General features: G+C 40.6%; 1 protein-coding gene across 1 annotated transcript; it reads left to right on the top strand.

Annotated features, from left to right (window-relative positions):
* The first annotated feature begins 1 nt into the window (after window position 1).
* Window positions 2–25,596, top strand: itga4 (integrin alpha 4). The gene is made up of 29 exons (XM_074658597.1): window positions 2–383; window positions 3,845–4,051; window positions 4,624–4,742; window positions 5,147–5,247; window positions 7,024–7,156; window positions 7,425–7,492; window positions 9,018–9,150; window positions 10,930–11,015; window positions 11,191–11,253; window positions 11,339–11,479; window positions 11,708–11,816; window positions 14,051–14,145; window positions 14,624–14,714; window positions 14,807–14,852; window positions 15,222–15,376; window positions 15,801–15,955; window positions 16,109–16,261; window positions 16,930–17,006; window positions 17,944–18,085; window positions 18,311–18,412; window positions 19,239–19,315; window positions 19,476–19,565; window positions 19,911–19,998; window positions 20,304–20,411; window positions 21,134–21,259; window positions 21,976–22,101; window positions 22,492–22,590; window positions 22,688–22,807; window positions 23,337–25,596. The coding sequence occupies exons 2-29, from the start codon at window positions 3,858–3,860 to the stop codon at window positions 23,442–23,444; spliced, it is 3,105 nt and encodes a 1,034-aa protein (XP_074514698.1). The 5' UTR covers window positions 2–383; window positions 3,845–3,857; the 3' UTR covers window positions 23,445–25,596.
* Window positions 25,597–25,623: the final 27 nt, after the last annotated feature.

Below are 25,623 nucleotides of genomic sequence, written 5' to 3'. Positions count from 1 at the left end.
TGCACACGCATTCAAAAGCGCGCAAAGGGAGGGAGGGTCTCCGCGCGCTCAGTTCTGCAGTTTCATTGACTTCAACTGAAACTCAGATGAACTTTGTGTGATTCTTCTTCTCTTCAGTTTCTTTCACTCCGGTTCACGGTTTCACTGTCTGTCACACATCATCCCGGAGCCTCGTGCGCTGTTTCCTCCAGCCGGGTTTTACGCACGAGACGGTTGACGGGACCAAGGAGCAACAGGAGGTTGAACCGGGAACAAGAAGGACTTAACGGAGACTTTGTGGAACACACGGTGGCTCTAACATCTGCCTGCCTGGTAGCCCACTGATTCAACATCTGGACCCGCAGTCTGACCCGGGATATCTGTTGTCTGACTCGGGATAACGGGTACAGTAAACTCCTCATTAGTTAGAGCTAAGAGAGGGTTAATAGATTAGTGGTTGTGACAGAAAATGAGTGACTGATAGAGATGATGAAGAAAAGTTTTCAGTAATAGAAACAAACATTTCCTGCCTCTAAAACGAATTTAACTGAATGTTTTATTTATGGACTGTAGGTCAGATTGAAAAAGAAATATATAGCTATAGACATTTAGTGTTTTTTTTTAAAGGGGACATATTATGCTCATTTTTAGGTTCATGTTTAAATTTTGTGTTTCTACTAGAACATGTTTACATGCTGTAGTGTTCAAAAACACATTGTTTTTCTCATACGGTCTGTCTGAATATACAGTGCCGTGAAAAAGTATTTGTCCCCTTCCTGATTTCTTATTTTTTTGCATATTTGTCACACTTAAATGTCTCAGATCATTAAACAAATTTGAATGTAAGACAAAGATAACCCAAGTAAACACAAAATGCAGTTTTTAAATAATGATTTCATTTATTAAGGGAAAAAGCTATCCAAACCTACCTGGCCCTATGTGAAAAAGTAATTGCCCCCCCTTGTTAAATCATGAATTAACTGTGATCAACCACATGTTTTGGAAAGCGGAGTTCAATTTCACTAGCCAATCACTGTTCAATCAAGAAATCACTTAAATAGAACCTGTCTGACAAAGTGAAGTAGGCTAAAAGATCTCAAAAAGCAGCACATCATGCCACGATCGAAAGAAATTCAAGAACAGATGAGAAACAAAGTCATTGATATCTATCAGTCTGGAAAGGGTTACAAAGCCATTTCTAAGGCTTTGGGACTCCAGCAAACCACAGTGAGAGCCATTATCCACAAATGGAGAAAGCTTGGAACAGTGGTGAACCTTCCTAGGAGTGGCCGGCCTACCAGAATTACTCCAAGAGCGCATCGACGACTCATCCAGGAGGTCACAAAAGAACGGAACAACATCTAAAGAACTGCAGGCCTCACTTGCCTCAATTAAGGTCAGTGTTCACGATTCAACAATAAGAAAGAGACTGGGCAAAAATGGTATCCATGGGAGAGTTCCAAGGCGAAAACCACTGCTGACCAAAAAGAACACAAAGGCTCGTCTCACTTTTGCCAAAAACCATCTTGATGATCCCCAAGACTTTTGGGGAAATATTCTGTGGACTGATGAGACAAAAGTTGAACTTTTTGGAAGGTGTGCGTCTCGTTACATCTGGCGTAAAACTAACACAGCATTTCATAAAAGAACATCATACCAACAGTCAAACATGGTGGTGGTAGTGTGATGGTCTGGGGCTGCTTTGCTGCTTCAGGACCTGGACGACTTGCCATAATTGATGGAACCATGAATTCTGGTCTCTACCAGAAAATCCTGAAGGAGAATGTCCGGCCATCAGTTCGTGACCATAAGCTCAAGCGTACTTGGGTTATGCAGCAGGACAATGATCCGAAACACACCAGCAAGTCCACCTCTGAATGGCTTAAAAAAACCAAAATGAAGGTTTTGGAGTGGCCTAGTCAAAGTCCGGACTTAAATCCGATTGAGATGCTGTGGAATGACCTTAAACAGGCCGTTCATGCTCGAAAACCCTCCAGTGTGGCTGAATTAAAACAATTCTGCAAAGACGAATGGGCCAAAATTCCTCCACAGCGATGTGAAAGACTCATTGGCAGTTATCGCAAACGCTTGATTGCAGTTATTGCCGCCAAGGGTGGCGCAACTAGTTATTAGGTTTAGGGGGCAATTACTTTTTCACATAGGGCCAGGCAGGTTTGGATATCTTTTTTCCCCTAATAAATTAAATCATCATTTAAAAACTGCATTTTGTGTTTACTTGGGTTATCTTTGTCTAATATTAAAATTTGTTTGATGATCTGAAACATTTAAATGTGACAAATATGCAAAAAAATAAGAAATCAGGAAGGGGGCAAATACTTTTTCACGGCACTGTACCTGTATTCACGCTCTGTCTGAAACGCTCCGTTTTAGCGCATTTCAACGGAATTGCGTTGCTAGGAAACAGTTTGGGTCCATGTTTACATCCTGTCAGCCGATGTCATTCACATACACTTCAACGGGAAATAAACTGGGACACATTTATTATATTTATGTTTAAAACTGTGAATTGGTCTAAATATTGTAGATTTGTGACATCACAAATGGACAGAAATCCTAACGGCTTGTTTCAAACGCACAGTTTTTGAATACGGGCTGTGTGAATTTCTCCGTATATTGAGTTTTTTGATACTTTCACAGTATTTATATATCACTTATACCTGCTTTATAATATAAAAGACATGAAAATCCCACTTTTTACAATATGAGACCTTTAAGACATTTTAAAGACACCACCATTCATTGATTATCAAAATGAATCTGTAAATAAAGTGAAAATAATAAGAGTAACCACAGTGTAAAAAATGCTCAATTCCAATTCCTGATATCAAACTTTTATTCATTATAAATATTGTTCAGGCTTCAGTTGACAGGCCCGGACCAAGAAGTTTGGGGGTACCTCTGTAAAATGTGTTCCTCCAACTGATTCTGTCTGAGTTGTCGTTTTTACACGCTGTTTTTTTTACAGACGCGATATAACCTGCTCATGGGTAGCGTCGGTATTTTTCAACCTGGACCCTCTTATCCTATGTTTTTGTGTCTATGTGACTAATGGGGTGGACAATTTTGGAATTGGTCCAGTATTGAGATTATGCTGTAGGGCTGCGATGTACCGTTGATGTAGCGTTACGTTCACTAAAAGTGCTTGTTTTGGCCACTGACAGGCTCAGATTGTTATTATAAGTGTCTGACAACAGCTTTATGGAAAGGACCCTATACAGAGAACTAAACCTTACCTTTTCCTTGATCCGGTCTCTTTGTTATTGTATCTAACTATCTAGTCAAAATCATGTAAATATTCAGCCATGACACTGACAATCTTTTAGATAACACTAAGCTGCGCTTTCTGTAGTCCACAAACTCTTGACAGCACTCCCTCTCTCCATCTCTCACGTTTCCACCTGCAACAAGTCACATGACACAATAACAAACAGACTGGATCGAGCGAAAGTTCAAGAAAAATGTTGTATTTCTCTGTAGGGTCCTTTCCATAATGTTGTCAGACACTTAATGATAACAATCTGAGCCTGTCAGTGGCTAAAACAAGCACTTCTAGTGGACATACATTGACGGTGAGGAGTTGCCCCGAGCGATTACATTGCAGCCTGTTCAGCGGATGCCGTCTGCAGCGCTTTCTATCAATACTGGACGAATTTCAGAAATGATTGTCCCCATTAGTAACTTAGACAAAATACCATGGGAAAATGGGGACCAGGTTGAAAAATACTGAAGTTATCCTTTAATCGATGAGCTTTAGAGGTGCTGATAGGTGGACGGAAAAATCAGAAGTTTGTTCTGATCTCACGTGTATTGATTATTGATTTGTGTCTCTCTGGTGTCCTTGCAGTCTGTCCTCCATTATGTGTCCCTCAGCGGGTAGCATGTGCTACAGCCTGGTCCTGGTCCTGGTCCTGGTCCTGGTTCAGGTCCTGGTCCTGGTCCATCCTGCCGCAGGGTACAGTCTGGATCAGGAGCACAGTCTGGAGTTCAGCGGCCCTCCCTCCTCCATGTTTGGATACTCCGTCCTGTTGCATCGCCATGGAGACCACCGCTGGTATTGATCTACTCTTGAACCTATTTTGATTTACTATTGATCCTTTGTTGATCATCTATTAATATTATATTGATCTGCTAGTGATCTACTATTGATTCATTGTTGATCGTCTATTAGTATTGAATTGATCTACTAGTGATCTACTATTGATCCTCTATTAATGTACTAGTCAGTCTATTTTGATCTTTTATTGAACTTTTGTTAATCTGCTATTGGTTTTCTATTGATCCTCCGTTGATCTGCTTGTTGATACTCCATTGACCTGCTATTGACCCTCTATTGACCTACTATTGACCTTTAGTTGATCTGATATTGACCCTCTATTGATTTACTATTGACCCTTTGTTGATCTGCCAAAGATCAGTAAATTTGGATTCATCTAATTATGTTAATGATGCTCTATAAGCTGCCATCGTCACAGTAGGACTGTGTCTGTGTGTGTTTGCGTGTGCATGCTAATTAGCCAGTTCTTGTCAATGAGAGAAGCTCTTTGATGCTTCACACACAGATGCCATTCAGACACTGAACAGACACAAAGACAGATCCTGTCTCTCTGTCTGTCTCTCTCTCAGGTTGGTGGTTGGAGCCCCAGTCGCAAACTCAACCTCCAGTCCGTCGGTTCGATCTCCAGGAGCTGTTTTCCGCTGCAACATCACGGCTGAGTCCCGCCGCTGCCACCACATGCATGCCGGTGTGTTCCTGTCCGTGTGTGTGTTGTTAAGTCTCCGGCATTTGAAATACTAACCTGTTCCTCGCACAATAGAGCAAAAGATGAAGAGCATTATCTAAAGCATTACCTATCCTACAAATCAAATGAAGATATAATAGTCAGACTGGACTTCCTGGATCATACAGTACGAAGTAACGCATCCACACTAAGAACCCCATTGTTTTTTTTTTTTTTGCCACAGTGCTCTTGTCGGTTGGAACATGACTAAACACAATCATTTGGCTCAGATGTCTACCATGTTAACACTACCAGCTAGTCAGCTGTGGCCTTTAATAGTGAAACACCACTGAATTAGCTGTGAAGGCTGCATGTGTGAAACTGTTGAATTAATTTGCGTGTGTGTGTGTGTGTGTGTGTGTGCGCAGACGTGCTGGGCTGTGGGAAGACGTGTGATGCAGAGAGTGATCACCAGTGGCTGGGGGTCAGTCTGTCCAGACAACCTGGAGACAACGGAGGACACATCCTGGTAACACAAACACTTTTCTCTATCTCTCACTCACACACTCACTCACTCACATGCACCTCCACTGAAATGTATCAGCACATCAGGGTGACAAAGAAGAAATCAGGATATCATTGGTGTTTGTTTTGACTTGTGTACATATTTATTTGATCAAAATTGTAATTACAAAAAAGAGAAATTTAAATTGTAATTATTTATCTGATGTGATGGCATCCCTTACATTAGTGCTCTTCAGGCGCTGTGAATATTTGATTCCAGCCGACTATATTGGTACTGTAATTTATTTTTCTGTCCACAAAAAAGGGGAATGAATTCCCCAAAATGTCAAAGCACACTGCTTCGTCAAGGTACAAAAGTTAAAAAGCCTTTATTAGAGTGGCTACATGATTTAAAAATAAGATGAACGAATGTAGACCGCACACACAGGTACCAAAGTTAAAAAGCAGTAATATTTGTAGTTTTAGATTTGTATTTTGTACTTCTGTTTGCAAACTCACTTGCCTCAATTTGCCCGCCTTGAGGGATGTATATAATATTTTTTATTTACATAAAGGCTTTTTAACTTTTGTAACTTGAAGAAGTAGTGTGCTTTGACTTTTCTGGGATATTCATTATGCTTTTTTGTGCCTACTTGTGAGTCAGGAGCATCTGTTTTGTGTCACATCGCTGTGTCAGATCCAAAAAGGCCTCTTATGTTGTTTATTGAAAGTATTGTAACTTGATTGGTACAATACCTGTGTGGGGGGGCACTATAAGAGTTTTTAATATCACTTCAATGCCAATGGACATTTTGAGTGCTAGTTGTAGGACCTGTTACATTATTCCATCGTGACTTGAATCCGAGGTGGATGCTAGTTAGCCTAGCTTGTTAGTTTACACTTTCCGAGTGGAGTACAAACTTGAATTTCATAAAGGGACGGACATCTTAAAACTGTACATAAACGCTTAACATTGATAGGCTATACAGTCAGTGAAAACCATGGAAGTTGACAACGTGTCTCCTAGCAACACCGGCCCTAAAATGTCAGTGAAACACTCAGAGGCTCGAGACTTTAACGCAAACTTTCCACGAACGTGTCCAAAAATGTTTTTATTCTCTTAAGAAAAATGGAAAAAATTATGCACAATAGTTGCAGTATCAGTATATTTTATATTTCCTTACACAAAAAATGAGAATTCTTTGCAAAATGAATTTTAATTTCAGTTCTACTTTGAATAAGAGAAAGAGAAAACAGCCGAGTAAGCTTGTAAATCCGTCAGTGGGGAAGCCTGTGAGAGAACCGAGAACACTTCTTCCTTTATATTTATACTTTACAACTCATCGCTGCAGTGACACAGCAAATGTGTAGCTCTAACCATGACGGTCCTGTCATGTGTGAATAAAGCCATTATATTATGGTACATTTACATAACACAAAGCTATGAATGGAAATCTCAAACGCATTACTTCAACACATGGATGAAGCCAGCGATGTTTAAGTTCTCCATTTCTTTAAATTTAGTGATTGAGCAAAACTATTTACAGCAGCAGCTGTGATCGTCTCTATTAGACAGTGAGTGAAAGATTAACGGGATCACTTCAGGTTTAAAATGAACACACGACAGGGCTGATAATGTTGGACACGCACGCACAAACAAACACACACACAGAGCCTCTGTCACAGTGACATGGGTCATGAGAATAACAACACTCTGCTGCTAACTTGTGATTGTGTTATTGTCAGTAATGAGACCATGTCACATGGTATTTGCATGCTGTGTGTGTTTGTGTGTGTGCAGGCCTGTGCTCACCGCTGGAAGAACGTCTTCTACTCAAAGAAAGATGGTCAGAACCACAAGCTACCTAACGGAGCCTGTTATCGCTACGGCAACGACCTGAGACACGCCCAACCCATCATCCCCTGCTACAGAGGTACACACACGCACACTTTATGGTACATTGGTATTATAAAAATACAGTTATTGCCACAAACATTGTTTCACTATCCAAATACTAAATGAAGATGAATACATTTTTGGAAAGTGAGGACATTCTTGCATTTTTTAATTTGGTATTATGTCTGGACCTCACTTGTGTGAAAGCAGCAGCTGTTCAGCTGCAGAACGAAAACATTTTGGGTTTTATCTTTTCATTTATTTGTTCACCTTCACCTCTTGACATGTCTGTTTGTCTCTTGCAGACCACCAGAGGAAGTTCGGTGAGGATTATGGGTCGTGCCAGGCCGGTATTTCCAACTTCCTGACAGAGGTCAGTAAGCGTCTTTAAAATCCTCTTTGTCTTCAATGTTTGCACCAGCAGACTTTGTAAGCCATCTGCTCTTTTCTTGTTCCTCTTCATTCTGTGGAAATGTAGTATTTTACTTTTTTTGAGAAAAGAGAACAAAGACTCAGTTTCCTGTGACAAAGACGAAAAATCGCAACTTCCATTTTAAAGCAACAAATGTTACAGAAATTATGATTTTGTAGAATTAGTGCAGTGCCTGTTCAAAACGTGCCTGTTCAGAATGGGCCGAACGCTTGGCCTGTGGTGCTGCTACCTTGCAGCTTTCTTGAGAACCGCTCATTCAAACAACTTTACACTGGATACTGAGCTTCTTTGGGTCCTGAGCAATACACCTGCCATGACAAAGTTGCATCCCACACCCAAGTCGCGGCTACTCACGGTCAGAAATACCAGTGAAATACACTCTGGTTCACAGGAAAAAATCCCAAGGGGCATATTTTACCATTAGCACTAAGTAGGCAACTGCCTGGGGCCCCAACTAAGAGGGCCCCAAACAGCTATAGATTTATTATGGTGTTTATATATGAAAAATATTCAATTATGTTACTATTCTAACTCATTGTACAACAAAATAACTTACAAAGGCCCCCAAAGCACTTAAAAAATATGCAACTCAACTGCATACTACTTACTGTGTACTTCTACTTCAGAGGAAAACATTGTCGTACGACATTTACCTGACAGAGAAATGTTACTGGTTACGTTACAGATTCAGTGTTGACTCACAAGATATGACAATTAAAATATGAAGCATTATTATTCATTAAACTATCCAGCATCATCTCCAGGTCGCAGTTACTCACGGTCAGAAACCCCGGTGAAATACGCTTAGCGGAGGTCATTTCCAATAGGCCCATTAGTCGCTTGCTTTGACAAAACCACTGTGGTTATAAAGTAGAGCATGGATTTAATTAGGCGGTGGTATTTTGCTGGCGCTAACGGTAGTGTTATAAGTTAGTATCAAGTCTGACACCGGGGAAATACAGTCTGACTCACGGAGAAAAAACACACCTGCGTCTTTCTCACAGTCACACCGGTGAAATGCACTCCGGTTCAATTCTGCATCCAGTTGGCTATTCGCTCGTGTTGACTCCATGGAATGAAGAAAAGTCCAGTTGTAATGTTCTATATCCAGCAGTGAACTGCAGTGAGCCCCGGTCTGCCTGCTGCAGACGACATGCTCGTCTCAGTCTGCAGAGCTCTGAAGCTCCTCTCCCACTGCTGCACAGAGCACTGTGTGCTTGTTTATTCAAAGTTTATTAATATTGAACGTGTCCAAATTGCACCAAATTAGACAAAGCACTCCATTGGGTCCCCAGCAATCCACCCGTCGAGTGTGAAGTCGATCAGATGAACGAGGGACATTCCCACATACCCACATACAGACAGAGATTGCTTTATAGATTATAGATTTGGAGATATGTCATCTATGATAGAGCTATAACAGAGATTTAGGTCACATTATATCATACCTGTGTGTTTCTCTCAGGATCTGATCATCATGGGCGCTCCAGGGACGTCTTATTGGACGGGTTCAGTTCTGGTCTTTAACACGTCCAGTGGAGGGATGTCAGTGTACCTGGACGACGACGCTGGAGCCGTCAGCTTCGGAAGCTACCTGGGTAACTGATACACCTGCTACTGTACAACTCTGTCCTTATACTTACTGTAGCCATTGCTGGTACTACTACTACAGTACTATAGCCGCATACCATTTCACCATTTTGATTGTCTGTTGCATGAATTTATTTGAGAAACTTACAACCCAATAAATCCCAAATGGTGAAACCTTTGGCTGATGCACAGATCAACTCTGTCTCACATGATTTTGACTGATCAGATACGCTATAGTATCATTCAATACAGCTGTCTACACAGGCTTTTTAGTCTTTATGTCTATTTTCTTCAGACTCATGCATGTAACTACAGTGATTGTGTACTGGGCTCTGAGTGCAGCCAAAACGCCACTGAGCCCACAGCAGTACTGTAGCTGAATGTTTCCTGTGTACTGACGGAGGACTCAGGCTGCTTCTACGCTGATGATGCGCTGCTTTCACTCTGCTTTCACTCTGCTTTCACTCTGCTTTCACTCTGCTGCCTTTGTAGACTGAGGGTGATAGGATTCAGCAGCATAAAACATAGTTCCATTAGACAGTTATTTAGTAATCAGATTTTTTCCCTTCACTTGATCGTGCTCACGCGATATTTGTCCCCTGGAATATTACTGCTGGAAAACAGCGCTGACTAGAAAGGTTTACTGATATCAAGAAGAAAGAGTGTTTTCTGTCCTCTCACATGCCGCATCACTGATGGATTTTAAAACTTATTTTGATTTAATGACCATCCAGAGCCCAAGAGACACATGCCACCGGTTCTCTCTTGTAAATCCATGAATAAATGTAATCGTCAAATAATTAGGTGAAGGATAGGTTAAAAATTCTGCTGTCTACTTTATATAAAGTCCAACTGTGAACAAGCACAGATTGATGAAACTTGACAAAAAAAAGATTTGCTCACATGCTGTAGCCATCAAGTCTATGTAAAAAGGGGTGTAATAGAAACGGGTGAAGAGGCTTCTTTTCTTCATAGAGTGCTGATGTCGGTCCGAACACGACCTTACGAGTCCGCTGCTGCTTCACATTAAAAGCCTTCACTGGCGAACCACTGGGAGGCTTTTATTGTGAATCACTTCTGTTAAAAAGGATTACATTATATGAAAGAAATGAGTTAGCTGCAGAAAGACAAAGACAAAATAACTATGTTGTGTAAGTGCATTTCAACACATGGACTGTGTGAGTGTATGACCCCGTCACCTCTCAGTATCTGGGCTAAGTGTGATAAACAGGAAACTCAAAAGAAAGCTGTGATGTTCTTCAGATAAAGATGTTTCTTTTCTCTGAAAAACATCTTCACTGTTCTCACTTTGTCAGAATGCAGTAACAACAACACCGAATGCAAATATTATTTTGAGTGTGTGCTTTCTTTTCTTCTTGTGTGTGTTTGTGTGTGTGCAGAAGTGCAACTCGCTTTTCAACACAAATTAAGAGGAAGTAACAGCTGAAGTTTGGTTAGAACACATTTGAAAGCTGTGGTTTTGCGACTTTCTCGAATGCATTTTCCTCAACCATAACCACTAGATGTCGAAACCTAACCTTAACCAAAAACCTCTTTGGTCACACTGGTATCATTCAACCAAGGGTGTAATTTCTACCTTTCAAATCTTAGTTGTCAGTCTGATGTACTTATAAAATAATAAAATCTCTTTAAACAAAATGCAGATGATTCATTCATTTGGGTCTCCTTCAGTTATTACTATGCTCACGTTTGTAAAGGGAACACTTGGTTAGTTTCCATCACTGCAAAAGTCTGAACATATGACACTGTGTCCTGCTGCTGTTCAGGTTACGCTGTTGGAGCCGGTCACTTTTTGAGTCCTGGTACTGTGGAGGTGGTGGGTGGAGCTCCGCAATACAACCAGAAGGGCAAGGTAAGACCTACCTGTGTAGCCGTCTACCTGTCTGTCTGTCTGATAACTAACTGTGTCGTTCTTACTTCCTCTTGATGGTGTTGTGACGACTTGTGATAAAAGTTGTTATTGATTGTTAATATTGTGTTATGTAGTTATGATGGTGGACCTTAGTGTGTGTCTTTGTGCTGTGCAGGTCTTCATCTTCGCGGTAGACAACAACATGCTGCGAATTGTCTCTGAAGTGGCTGGAAAAGAGGTAAGAAGCCACTTCGCATTAGCATCCTTCATTCAAAACAATGGTATACTTAATAGCACTTGGCTTGTGTATGTTTGTTGTGTAGCTGGGATCTTACTTCGGCTCCAGCGTTTGTGCGGTGGATCTGAACGCTGATGGTTTGTCGGATCTGTTGGTCGGCGCTCCCATGGCAACGGGCATCACTAGGGAGGAGGGAAGAGTCCATGTGTACATCAACCAGGGGCAGGTAAGCACACATACTCGAACACACACACACACACACACACACACACTATTTTAAAACAGCAAAAAACAGTAAATATTGATCTGGGATCTGTCTGTGGAGCCAACGTGACCAACATTGGGATCAGATTCTTCTGTTCCATACTACATATTAATGTAATACTTGTGTGAGAAAGACCTGTTGAGACACAGTTTGTGTCGTCTGTTTCCTCACAAACTGACTGTGTCTCAGGCGGAGCTGTTGGAGGCGGAGTTCCAACTGAGTGGCAGCGACGCCTACGCCGCCCGGTTTGGAGAGACCATCGCCGACCTGGGAGACCTGGATGACGACGGTTACCCCGGTAATGATCACAACTACACAGTTTGACCTATTTGCTTTTATTTTGGTGAAACCATTTCAAGTAAACACCACACAACTAATACTACTGCTGCCAATACCATTGCAAATACTATTAATAACTATTGCCACTAGTAATAGTACTGCAATACATCTTCTACTATGTCTGATACGATTAATAACTACTTCTACTACTACAGCAACTACTTCTGCTACTGCAGATACTACTTACAACTGCTGTACTACTGCAAATACTACTAATACTGCTTCTGATACTACTATTAGTACTGCTACTCTTACTACTGCTAATACCACTGCAAACACCATAACTAATACTATTGCTAATAGTAGTATCAGAAGTAGTAGCAGTTTTGCAGTACTAATAAATACTGCTACTACTACTACTACTACTACTACTGCAAAATACTACTATTCCTTCTGATATTGCAAAAATATTTATTGTACTGCAAATACTACTAATAACTACTGCCGCTACGGTAAATACTACTGCTGCTTCTGATATTACTAATACTACTTCTACTATTGCTGCTGGTTATGCCACTGCAAATAGTACTGCAATATTGCTTCTACTATGTCAGAAACTACTAATAAATACTGCTACTACTATTACTATAAAATACTACAACTTCTTCTGATATTACCAATAAATGCTTGTATTGAAAATACTAGTAATAGCTACTACTATTACTGCTGCTAAAACCACTTTTGAAACTGTAACTTTTGCTACTGCTAATAGTACTGCAATCCTCTACAACTTCTTCCTCTGATACTACCAATAACTACTACTACCACTGCAAAATACTACTATTCCTTTTGACACTACTAATACCACTGTCACTATTACTGCTGCTAATACCATTTCAAATTCTGTAACTTGATATTACTACTGCTAATAGTACTGCAATACTATTCTACTAATAAGTACTACTACTACTATACATACTACTAATCCGTCTTCTAATAACTGCTAATACTAGAAATACTTGTATTTCTTTTGATACTGCCAATAACTACTATCTGCTACTACTGCAAATACTACTCTTTCTGTTGTTACCACTAATATTACAGCCATTTATAGGAGTTCCTTATAATACTACTGTGACTATAACACCTGCTAATACCACTGCAAACCTAAATATTGGTAATAGTACTCCAAATCGACTTTCTACTATTTCTGATACTACTACTGGCATTACTTTAAAAGGTTGTACTACTAGTACTGCGGCTGCTTGAGCAGTAGCAGTAGTACTACAGTATGTATTATCTTTAGTTGTTGACTAAGCATTTCCACTGGAGCAGCTGGGGGTTCACTTCTTTGCTCTAGGGCACCTCAACAGTGGTAATTAGGGAGGTTTAAGAGCTGCTATTTGGCTTTCTGCCCAGATCTGCTGCCTCACAAATTCCCTATAATACTACTAATACTACTACTACAATACTTCAATGGCTGCTACGGCACTGAACAACCAAAAACACATACTGTTGTATAGTTTAGGTTTCTTACCAAGGGGGCACAGCCCACCACCACCAACAGTAACTGCCACTTCCTGATAACTAAGAAACATCCCTGACTTTAACACAACACCCTCACTCAAGCACATGACCCCTGACCATCTGCATGTGTCTGAGTGTGAGGGGTGTGTGTGTGTGTGAGTGTGAGGGGTGTGTGTGAGTGTGACTGTGAGGGGTGGAGTGTGTTATTAAGTTCATTTAAACCGTAATGACAAACTGTAGCTGCTCTGTAACTGAGCCTACCTTCTAATCTGCCACAGCTAGATAAAAGTGTGTGCGTGCTCCGGTAGCTCTCGCTTTGTAAAGAAAAGCTGTTTGACTTTCAGACCCTCACATCTTCAAAGGACTCTGGTTAAATATTAAAGGACCATGCTGGTGTTTTCTCATGTTTATGTTCCTGGATTCTTTCATCCTGGTGAACATTTTCCTGCAGGCCCATCCCAACACACCCTGTTCACCCCCCCCTCAGAAGATTTGGACCTGGTCACCCAGAGCATCAATTACCCACTTATCGATTAACAATCTGCAGCAAGAAGTTTTGTAGATAAAGCAACATTAACCAATGGCTGCCTGGAAGGAAGGAAATCAATTTGTGGGTTTAAGGTTTCGCTTGGTTTCGGTTTCGCTTATGCCAATGGATTAGTGAACGGAGACAGTAAGAGTCCTCACAATACAGTAATATAAACTTCTGTCTGTGTGTGTGTGTAGATGTGGCGATTGGTGCCCCACAGGAAGACGACCTGAAAGGAGCCGTCTACATTTACAACGGCAGGGAAGAGGGCATCTCATCAACTCCATCCCAGGTACAAATAATAATATTAATAATACTTGTTATGATCTGAGAACTTTTCAATATACTCAAACATACTTACTAGACAATTGTAGTTTATTAGAACTTGGGTAGTAGTTTCATTCCTATCAGTTATATGGGGAAACTTAGCTCAGTGGTATCTTGTGTTGGGGAATTAGAAAACTATTAGATAACTCGAATAACAATAATCAATCCCAAACCATCGTTGTTCATACGAGACACGTTAACCTGCCGTTTCTACCAAAACCAAGTGCCATGTTTGATGTCATTAAAGATGGTGTTATTGTTACACTGAAGATTTTACATGGCAAGCAGTGAGGACAATACCATGCTTTTTCAGGCAACTTATAAGACTATCCTCTAACTTGATTTTCATTCAAGGATTGACTTTGAGTCCCAAGATGAAGTTTGAATAAACTTGTTCTGTTCTGTTCTGTGGTATTCAACATGGTTTGTGTGTGTGTTTTCAGAGGATTTCTGGATCCACCCTGGGTCGTGACCTCAGGATGTTCGGCCAGTCGCTGAGCTCTGGCATTGACATTGATGATAACGGCTACCAGGGTAACCTCAACTGTCACCACAATCGTTTCCTGTGTCACAACATCTGCCATATTGTAAATTTAAACCAGGCTAAACCGTCTCTGTCCCTGCAGATGTGGCAGTCGGTGCGTTCCTCTCAGACTCTGCTGTGGTTCTCAGGTAAAACAACACTGAAGCTTTCTATTCAAACAAGACCTAGAAATGTTCCAGTTGTCGTTCTGTCTCCTGTCATACAGGTGTACAGGAAGGAAGCTTCCTTATTTTAGCTGATTTGGAAGAAAATTATACCACAGAGGAAGCAGGACATCCCACAATACAATAACAAATAGTTTCCCAACATATTGTGGACAGAAATCTTTCCTTTGGATAATATGATTTTGTAGAAGCAGATTCCTGATTGTAAATAATAAAATCCATCAACTGTTTTCAATCCACATATGTAAATTGCAGACAGGGAGTTGTATGACCGTATTTCAGTCCAGTCAGCATGCTGTAATAATTTCTCTGAATGTGTCCTGTGTGCTGTAGGACCCGTCCGGTGATTCAGGTGAAGGCGTTTCTGACTCTGCCTGAGCAGATTGACCAGCAGGTGGCGCTCTGCCGGGAACACAAGAATCCAACTGTCTGCTTCAATGTAACCGTCTGCTTCAGTGTCAACTCCAGAAAGTTCAGAGGAGCTATAGGTACTGTAAACACAACTGTGCAGTATATAAGACTCTGGGTCTACAGACACAACCCTCCAAACCAGGGCTGTCAAATTTTAATGCGATAACGCGTTAATGCAAATTTGTTTTAACGGCACTAATTTCTTTAAGCATTAATGCAACGCAATTAACTATGGACAATCATGCGACTAATTGCTATGAAATATTTTAATTGATTGACAGCTGTACTCCAAACACTTAAAATGCAGAATAGTCCTCTTATTACAGCAAAATGTACACCTCTTCAACATATGGAGAAAGGCCTGCTCTGCCTACTTACGGTTGTTGAGCTATGATTGGCCAGTCACTATTTGGGGGAGGGGTTTAGTAAGTGTTCAATTATATTGTACATAAGAGTGTATGACCTACCTGCTGATATTTAAGATTGTTCCTCTCTCTTCAGATCTTCAATATAATTTGACCTCTGACCTCCTCCATAAACCATCCTTCCCTCATCGGTTCTTTTTCCATGGCAACGGGTCATCCAATAGCACAAAGGGGCGTGTGAGAGCACGACATGGGCAGATCACTTGTACAACACACGTGGCTTACCAAAGGGTAACACACACACACACACATACACATGTAAAAAAAACTGTACTATGAATATGTTTAATAAGGGCGTAATAACACGCTAAGAATAGATTGGATTAGCTGTGGTGACGCTCATAATGTTTATTCCTCCTCTGTTCCTGTTTCTTCCTCCGACAGAAAGATGTGAGGGACATTTTTACTCCGGTCAAGTTTGAGGTTTCCTATAGTCACAGAGAAACAACCACCCACAGAGCCTCTTCCAAGACCTTCCCTCCATTAAAACCCATTCTGCAACAGAGCGCAGGACACCAGAACACTATCACCAACCAGGTACCCAGACTCACCTAAAACCAGCTTACACCAGAAAGAATGCAAGTTTAAGGCACTTCAGCATTAGCTTCACTTTTCAGACCCAGAGGAGAAACCACTGGTTTACATGTGTATTTGTTTCCGTAAGAGTGACACCAACATTTTAGCCAACATGATGCCAGAATAAACAGCAAGGTTTTCCCTACCATTATAAGATGTTTACTTATATGTACTACTGCTACTACTACTGTGTGCGCTGCAAAGAATAATGATAGCTAACCCATCAGTTTCCTGTCTGGGCGACTTCAGTGTCAGAAATCACCAAACTGATCTGTGTTAAAGGGCAGGAAACAGCTAATCTGATGTCAGCTCCACCACACACACGCACACTGAAAATTACTTCCTGCTAATCCAGATGTGTTTACAGCTGCAGCACATTAACCAACATCAGTCAGCTCATCCTGTGTCCACACCATGTCCCACTGACTCATAAAAACAGAGCAGGACGGGTTAACATGTAGGAATTTACAGCTGGAATTATTCATCAGGATATTATCCATCATCTGTAAGGCTGGGGTCAGAGGTCGCGGGAGTTGTTTGTAATGTCCTTAATGTGGAAAATGATGACTGCTCCATTCATTATTATAAATTATTATATTATAAACTCACTGCCTCTTTTTCTCTCTCAGACTTGGTTTGCCCGTTCCTGTTCGCTGGTGAACTGTTCGACCAACATGCAGCTGTCAGCTCAACTAGTTTTGCCACAGTAAGAGCACACACACACACACACACACACACACACACACACACACACACACACACACACACACACACACACACACACACACACACACACACACACACACAAGACAGAGAGATGAACAGACTAAAATGACAGCAGTATTATATTTTATTTGTCCAGTTAGAACTTATACAATCAGTCAGGATGTTATTCCCCTAACTGTGGCTAACACATGATGTTAATTAGCTGCTGGTGGATTCATTTAACAGCCGCAGTGATTTGATTTTGGTTCTGGCTGCTTGTGTTGTTTATAAGTTTGTTAAGTTCCTGTGCCATTTCTTTGTGAATTATGCTCATTTGTTTTTCTTGTTGAGAATTACACGATATCAATCTCATGACGAGTATGGAGCTTGTGTCAGGATGTGGTTAGTCTAGCTAAAGCATAAACATTGACCTGTGTACAGATTAACAAACGTGATATGACGTGTTAAATAGAGATCGGAAAAGATTCTGGTAGTTATATTTTTAAACTACAGACAGAGCCAGGCTAACCGTTTCCTGACTGCAGCTTCATATTTAACTTACAGATATGAGAGTGGTACCGATCTTATCTTCAGACTCTTGTCATATACAGTATATTGCAAATATGCGTATTTCAAAATGTTAACCTATTCCTTAAAGTCAATATTTTTGTTGAAAATGCTCCTGGCAGTGTTGTTAGCGATCTTAGCCTTTGTTTCAGTGATGTGGTTGTTGCTACATCATCAAGCAATGTAACTTTTAACTAACAGTATGTCTTTTTCTAATCGGGGAAATGTTTCTATTGGGGCAAGTGTTCTAATGATTTCTGTTACCTAGCCCTAGTGTTCGTTGTTGTTATTACCCAGCAGCTGTACTTCGATGTTGGTCTGACTGGAACATCAATGTTGTTGTTTATCTTGTTGTTGTTGTTTGTCATCAGTCAGCAGCAGTACTTCGCTCTCGGCTCCGGACAGACCATCATGTTGAAAACGTCGCTGCTAAACTCAGGAGATGACGCCTTCCTGCCGCGACTGACGCTGCGTTTCCCCAACAACATCCACTACATTAAAGTACTGCAGAACGTGAGTTTACGGCATGCTGATTGGGCAGCTTCATGAAATGATTAGTTGATGATTTAAAGTTATGATGAACCTGCTTTGCCAGAATTACAAACATACATACATACATACATACATACAGAAGAGCAGCTGGTGTATCTGTTTACAGTGCAGCCAAACAATCTCTTGATCTCAAATCTAAAGGATTATGCTGTAACTAAAGTGCACAAACTGTCTGTGTGTGTGCAGCAGGACAACGTGGTCAGTTGTGATGTCACACAGGAAGTCAACAGGACAATGGCAGGTGTTGACTGCAGCGTCACCAGCCTCCTCCTCTCATCCCACGCCCAGGTAAGCCTCAGCCAATCACACATTATTATCGAGTCTACAGTCACGCTAGCTGCTCTGTGAGGCTGTGCTTAGGCATGGTGGTGCTTTGAACTAAATGCTAAAGTCAGCATGCCAACATGCCGTAGCATGTAATGTTAATCACGGTCGTCATCTTCGTGTCGCTATCTTAATTTAGTGTGGTAGAATGCTAAAATTAGCTAATTAGCACAAAATGAGATGAGAGATCAGAGGATTCACCAAAAAGATTATAGTTCATCCTGAGGAGGAAAATGAATGTCTCAACCAAATTTCATGGCTATCCATTCAGTAGATGTTGACACATTTCACTCCAAAGCACAAATGTGAACCTCATGGTGGTGCAAAAGGAGGTCAGGGATTCATCAAAATCATTAGGATTCATTGTCTGGAAACCATGAATATTTGTAGAATAATTTTGTGCCAGTCTCCTCAATATCTGTTGAGATATTTCAGTCTGGACCAAAGTGGTGGGCAGACCAGTTTGTCTGTACTTTTTGTTCTCCAGCTTTTGTCTCGTCAGCAGATATTTGCTGTATTTCCTTCATCTCAGTTGTTTTTCAGAGTAAATGTTGTGAAAGAAACTGTTGCAATATCCGCGTTTCCTCCAGAGAAAGACAGAGCGGCAGTTTTAAGCTGGAATTTCTTTCAACATGTAAAAGGTTATAGTTTAAGATGAACACAGTTTAACTTTAAAAACAAAGATGAAGTCCACAGTAAAGGAGGGAAATGTAAAAATATAAAAAAAATCTGATTGATCATCCTGCAGCTGTCCATTTGAAATCACTGACGCATTTCCTGTTTCTTGCAGCTGAATATCAGCTTCCTATTAGACGTCAACCAGAACAGCACACCTGGTGACGTCACTATTCACATGAAGACCGGCAGGTAAGAACACACCCCCTCCTCTCGTCTCCAGAGGTGAAGAAACTCCTTAAAACCTTTACATAAGTAATCATTTCAACTGCAGTAAAAGTATAAAAGCATCCACAGTAAAATAAAAACATATCAAAATGTATTCAATGTATTAAATCTGTTTTCCCTTCAGCGATAACTATGAGAGGTCGGAGTATCTCCATGACAACTCCATGAGTCTCCTCCTTCCTCTCAAATATGGAGTCAACGTCAACATCCACGGGTGAGTCGGCATACATTATTCAACATTAACATTACATTACTATTCAAAATGTATACTAGTAATAATACTGTATATAGTGCACTTTTCAAGTGTTTTGCACAAAGCAGCAAATTAAAGTCAACAAAGTAAAAAATCATTAGATTTTATGTTAAACAAATGACACTAATTCCAGTGATGTACGATAAAAGAAATACATACGTTACATAGAAATAAATGTAACAGTTTTCTATAGTAAGAGTCAACAACAACAACATTGTTAGTGTGTAAAAGAAGCCCTCTACGCCTGTAGTCCCACTAAATAATCACCAGCCCCCGCTGACGTCTGTCTGTCTGTCTGTCTTTCAGTTTTGTGACTCCCACCTCATTTGTGTTTGGAGATGAAGACACGACTCCAGTTGACTGCTACGCTGAAAGATTCAACTACACATACAAGGTATTATTTAACCCTCTTCTGAGTATAAACTGCTGCACAAAAGAGGAATGATTTGCATTATGCATTATGCATTATGCATTATTAAATCTTTTGAATTTACCATGTGAAACTGTTGTCCTGTTATTGACCAAGCTAATGCGCTTGCTTGCTAACCAGCAACCATGTTTTTACTACTTTATATTTCTACTCTACTACAATTCAGAGGGAAATATGATACCTTTTATGCCACTACATTTATCTTTGGAGTTGTCGTTCACTTTTACTGATCTCTTCTGGTACATCTGTTGTTTTGTGTGTGTGTGCAGGTGTTAAACTCTGGTCCCAGCAGGTCACTAGATACTGTGGTTGACATCACACTACCGAAGATCCTCACACCTTACCGACACAGACTGCTGCAGGTGGTCGACTGGCAGGTACGTCCAGTGCTGGCAACAGCAGTGACCCAGGCAGTAGTAACAGAAGTAGAAGTAGCACAGTCTGTCAGTAAAAACTATTTGTATTATATTTATAGTCTCCCACAGGTTTCTGAAGATACATTTCAATTGTGTTTGAATTTACCACCTGTTGGTGGGTGAAATCCAACCTCAGATTCACTCTTGTTTTGGAACGAGTTTCCATTTTTGTAGCTTCCTCTTCGAGGTGTGCTTATGGTCTGACGCCCAGAAACGTCCCAAACACAGCAAAATAAGGAAATACAGGCAGAGGGCTGGGTGTCTACAAATACAGACACCACCACACAGTTTTAGTGGGTCATAAGTGATGATTGATTACTTTCATCCTACTCATTGTGCCTTTAATAAAAGAAGGGGATGTTGTTAAATGTTCTAAAAACAAGTAGCTGTACAAGAACTTTCTTTGTCTTAATAAAATAGTTTAAAACTGGAAAATTAATATTTAAATCAGGAAATATCTGATAAAAAAATAATTAAACAAGACTAATAATCTGTCCAGACATTAAATGACAACTTTCAGAACACTCAGCCATGGTGGTTGCTGATTGGGTAGAAGTGGTGGTTGAAGTAGTATTAGAAGTAGCAGTAGAAGTACGGTAGTAGTTGTGGTAATAGTATTTGTAATAGTCATGGTAAATTAAGTGTGTATATAATATTAATATATTAATTTTCTCTCTCTGAAGACGTCTCACGGCGTGTGTTCAATCAGTGACACAACTGTTTCAGTCGTCGAGGACTGTGACGTCCCTCAAGCTTCCTTCATCAAACAGCTCGTCTTCTTCTTCTCCTCCACCTCCACCCGCAGAATGGTACACACACACACACACACACACACACACAGTGAATACAGCCCTCCACATTAATTTTCTCAGAATTACATTATGCAATGCAATTCATTAGCAGTTGAATCACTAGTACAAACCGCTTCATTGATTAAAATTCCAAGTGTACAAGACTGCGTCCACTTTAGGAGAGAAGTCAAATACAAGTCCCTGAAAGCATCGCTGTAAGAAACATCCAATCGGAGAGCTTTGAATTCTATTGCCACACGGTTAATGTCAGGGTGAAGTTACACGTTGATCTTTGTAGAATTTGTTGAATAAATTGAGGTTTTAAACCAATTTTAGATCAATTCAGCAGCTGTGACGCAGTGTTTCTGTTCCTGATTTCAAGTGTTCCAAATATACAATAGATGCAACTCACTTCTTCTCCATAGCAACAGCCGCTGAGGCTCATAGGCAGTGTAGTATTTAGATCCATTTTTAGTGGAAAAATGGGATTTATCGGTGAGGTTAGAGTTGAAAGAAAATACATTTCACTGCTGAATAGAATCGTGTTACATGGTGACCAGTCTGATTAAGGTCTGTTGATTTTAGCCACGCTAGCCATTAGCAGGGCTAGTCATTTATGACTGAGAAATTGAGATGCTTGAGCTGGAGTCAACAATCATCACTCCACCACCCCGACTACACACTGACCTACAATGTATGAACTTCAATCTTTTTCTATGTATGTGTGCGTGCAGTTTTGTGGCCGTGGTGATGAGCTGTGTGAGCGGTTGGTGTGTCGTCTTGGTAACCTGGAGGCGGGGAGAGATGCCTTCATCCAACTGGAGATAAAACTGAACCCTGCTGTACTACTGCAAGCTCCGGTAACACACACACGCACACGCACACGCACACGCACGCACGCACGCACGCACGCACGCACGCACACACACACACACACACACACACACACACACACACACACACACACACACACATTACTGTTTTCACTCAGACTGAATCAGCTTGTGTGTAACTACAGTGGTTAAGTATTAGACTCTTGACTGCTGCCAAATGGTATGTGACCTACACTCAGTCTGAACACACCTCGTGTGGACACTGACAGAGTATCGAAGCTGCTGCACTGCTAACTTGCTGCTTAAACTACGCAGCCTGCATAGAAACAATGTGTTTCTGCAATTTACTGTGTTTCATAATCTCAAATGCATTTAAAGAAATGGATTAAAAACTCCCAGTATCTGTCTCCGTCTCAGGGTCGTCATGGTGTCATGAGGTTGGAGAGCACAGCGATGATGTCAAATCCCAAAGAAGGTCCTCACACCATCCTCATCCCCGAACAACCTGCAGCACAGGTAAAACACCTCGACACCAGTCACAACCAAGAACCAATCTACAGTATATTGTAGGTGTCACCAATAATCAAATATTATATATTTGGTACATTTCCAGGTGGTGGTGGAAGCTCTTTTTACCCAGAAACCCTCAACAGCAGTGAAAGTCTTCATCATCGTTGTCAGTTTAGTTTTGGGTCTCCTGATCCTGGCTGCTCTCATCTGGTGTCTGTGGAAGGTAAATATTTGTTTTTTAACATGGAAGTATACTGAAACTGCAGTATATTGCAATATATTGCATCGGAAAGCAATGCATTTTTCATTTTTATTATTTATGTTTATCATATTCAATGTTTATTATAATATAAATATAATGAATTTTGAGAATTTTTGGGGGACATAAACTCATTTGGACAGGCATTGCCGTGTACAATATAATGTACAGCTAAACTGCAGAATATCACAATATAATATTATTGATAAACTCCAGTATATTACAATATAATGGTACTGAAAATGCACAATATTACTATATATTGTACAGATAAACTGCCCTATGTTGCAAGATAATGGTACTTATAAACTGCACTATATCATAGTATAATTTTACTATTAAATGACAGTACACCGCAGTATGATCTACTGATAAAGCACAGTATATCACATTATAATGGTTGTAGTAGCAACACCACTGTCATTGTTTGTATGTCACGGTCTCTACTCGTCGTCTGTCTGTCCACCTGTCTGACTACCTGTGTGTCTCTCAGGCTGGCTTCTTCAAGCGGGAGTTCCAGAAGAAGAAGGAGGAGGAGGAGTTCAAGAGAGACAGCTGGGACTATGTTCCTAAAAACGATAAAAGAGAGAGCACTTCATAACCCTGACTGTCACCCCTGGCCATGACCTTTGACCTCTAACCATAGGACAGAGGAGTTCACATTGTGACTGCGTAACAGTTTTAATGAAACATGTGTGCTGACGGATGGATGGAGTGCTGTGTATGAAAATATGGCAACCCAATTTGTCCAGAACAGTAGAACAGTACTGCTGTTGAACGTCATCGTCCAATGAAATCCGTCCAAACTGAGTCAGCTGATCAGACTCATTACAAGTCAGCTGGCTTCAAGACAGACGTTACTTGAGTGTGACGGATGACAAAATGTCTCAAGTGAACGCCTCCTGAACACACCTGAACCTGACCGTGACCTTTTAAATTATTTTGCCGGATGTGCCTTCACAACCACAGGCGAGTTCAAAGACTTGAAAAAGACTGCAGCGATGGATGGATGGAATACTAAAAAGGGAAATGAACCTGAAACAACCAATTAGAAGGCCTTGGAGCTTCCTGGAATGTGGCATCACCTGTGACAGTTATCGATGACCGCCATTTCTACTCTTTTAAGAGGAAAGGAAGTGACTTTCTGATGACCTTCGATCTCAGGTGATGGAAACCTGGCCTCTGATTGGCTAATCACTCTGTGGAAAACCTCCCTTTTGTGTGTGTACGTTATCGTTTAACATTTTTGTTTAGCTGCTGACAACACTTTATGCACTGGTGACACACATACGGAGCAGACACACCGGATGCTGTCCAGACAGAAGTAGTAGTCAAGTGATGGCTGCTGGGATGTGCTGGTACAGGACTTCTACGTGTGTTTTAATGAATGCCGAACAACAACGCTGCCCTTCAGCCTGTTTTAACTCTGGGATTTATTATTTGGAGTTTTTGTCCCTCTAAAGTCCCAGCCGGGTTTCCGTTATCCAGTAATTACAGATTTTTTTAACAGGAAAATCTGTTGAAGTCCGAGATATTTAAATCTCTCCGGTCATAATGTCCAGTGAAAATAATTCCCCCTAAGCACAACTTGAATGGTATTAAAATAGGCTAAAATTAAATTTCCATATAGCCTTCTATTTAATTTTTTTTTTTATTGCATAGGCTATAGAATAGCCTGTGCAATGAATGTTGCTTGTTGTTTCACTCTGATAAATTTCACACTCAATGAAATTGTAAGCGTGCACTCGGATTGAATGCCGTAGCCTGCCTAACATTACCTTGCAGGGCAGCTGGATTCTCGCGATGTCACGAGATCAGGCGGGGATCACATCTCACATGAAAATCCATCTTATCGTTTGTGTCCGGAAAGTCAAACCACGACCAATCAGCGACATCAGATAATATTTGACTGGGACATTGAAATCTTCCAGGACATGTGGACCGGCGCCATTTTTTCTAATGGAAACCCTGAGGCCCATGTCAGTGGATTTCATGGCAGAATCACCTCATTTCAATGAATTCACATAATCAGTGGATTTGCTCTCAGAGGCAAAGTACATCTGCAGATTTTTTTGCATCGATCTTGTGTCGCAAAGACAAAAAATGAGCGCTTCTCTCCCACTTTGCTCCAAGGAACAAATATAATGTGACATCAAGTAAGGCTTGAATAGTTGTTGCTGTTTAGACATACATTTAATTTATAGAGCGCTTTTCAAGATAGTTAAAGATGTTGTACATGACAAATTAAATACCGTAAGTAAAAAAAGAAAACATACGTACCACAGTATCACTGGAACTGATTTTAGACCACTTGGTTCAGGTGAGTCTAGGTATAGTTTTTTGGTCAAGACCTTGGTTTGTAAAAGCTTCAATGTCACCAAATTCTTCGGTGAACTGCTCCTGGACTCAGACTAAACTATCAGTGTGAAAACGCAGTAAAAGATGCAACTTGTCGGGTAACAGAGCCAGCAGAGCCACAGGGTTGAATGATGGAAGACTACTTGAAGAAATGTTTGATATTTTAAATATTCAAAAGCAGTTTTAACTGTCTGTATTTTGTGAATACAGAAATTTAAAAACAGCTGCCACCTTCCATTCTGTTTATCTATTTAGTACAAATGCACATCACACACAGAGATGTTTTTAATATTTTAATAAATTAGTTTGTTTTTGTTTATGTGAAGTTCTGCACTGGAGAGTCTCACTGCTTTTATCAACACTTTTCTATTAAAATTAAGGATTTTCTATTTAAACAACATGTACTTGTATTTTTTCATCAT

This window comes from Sebastes fasciatus, chromosome 14 (assembly GCF_043250625.1).
Source record: "Sebastes fasciatus isolate fSebFas1 chromosome 14, fSebFas1.pri, whole genome shotgun sequence".
Classification (NCBI taxonomy): domain Eukaryota; kingdom Metazoa; phylum Chordata; class Actinopteri; order Perciformes; family Sebastidae; genus Sebastes; species Sebastes fasciatus.
This window is presented reverse-complemented; position numbering and strand designations above follow the sequence as displayed.

Bases quoted from the DNA above. Each gene is read 5' to 3' on its own strand.
- itga4 (XM_074658597.1), top strand. From the start codon at position 3,858: ATGTGTCCCTCAGCGGGTAGCATGTGCTACAGCCTGGTCCTGGTCCTG. The intron at 15,377-15,800 runs GTACTGTAAACA...CTCTCTCTTCAG, and splicing joins AAAGTTCAGAGGAGCTATAG to ATCTTCAATATAATTTGACC. The intron at 22,591-22,687 runs GTAAAACACCTC...GTACATTTCCAG, and splicing joins CCGAACAACCTGCAGCACAG to GTGGTGGTGGAAGCTCTTTT.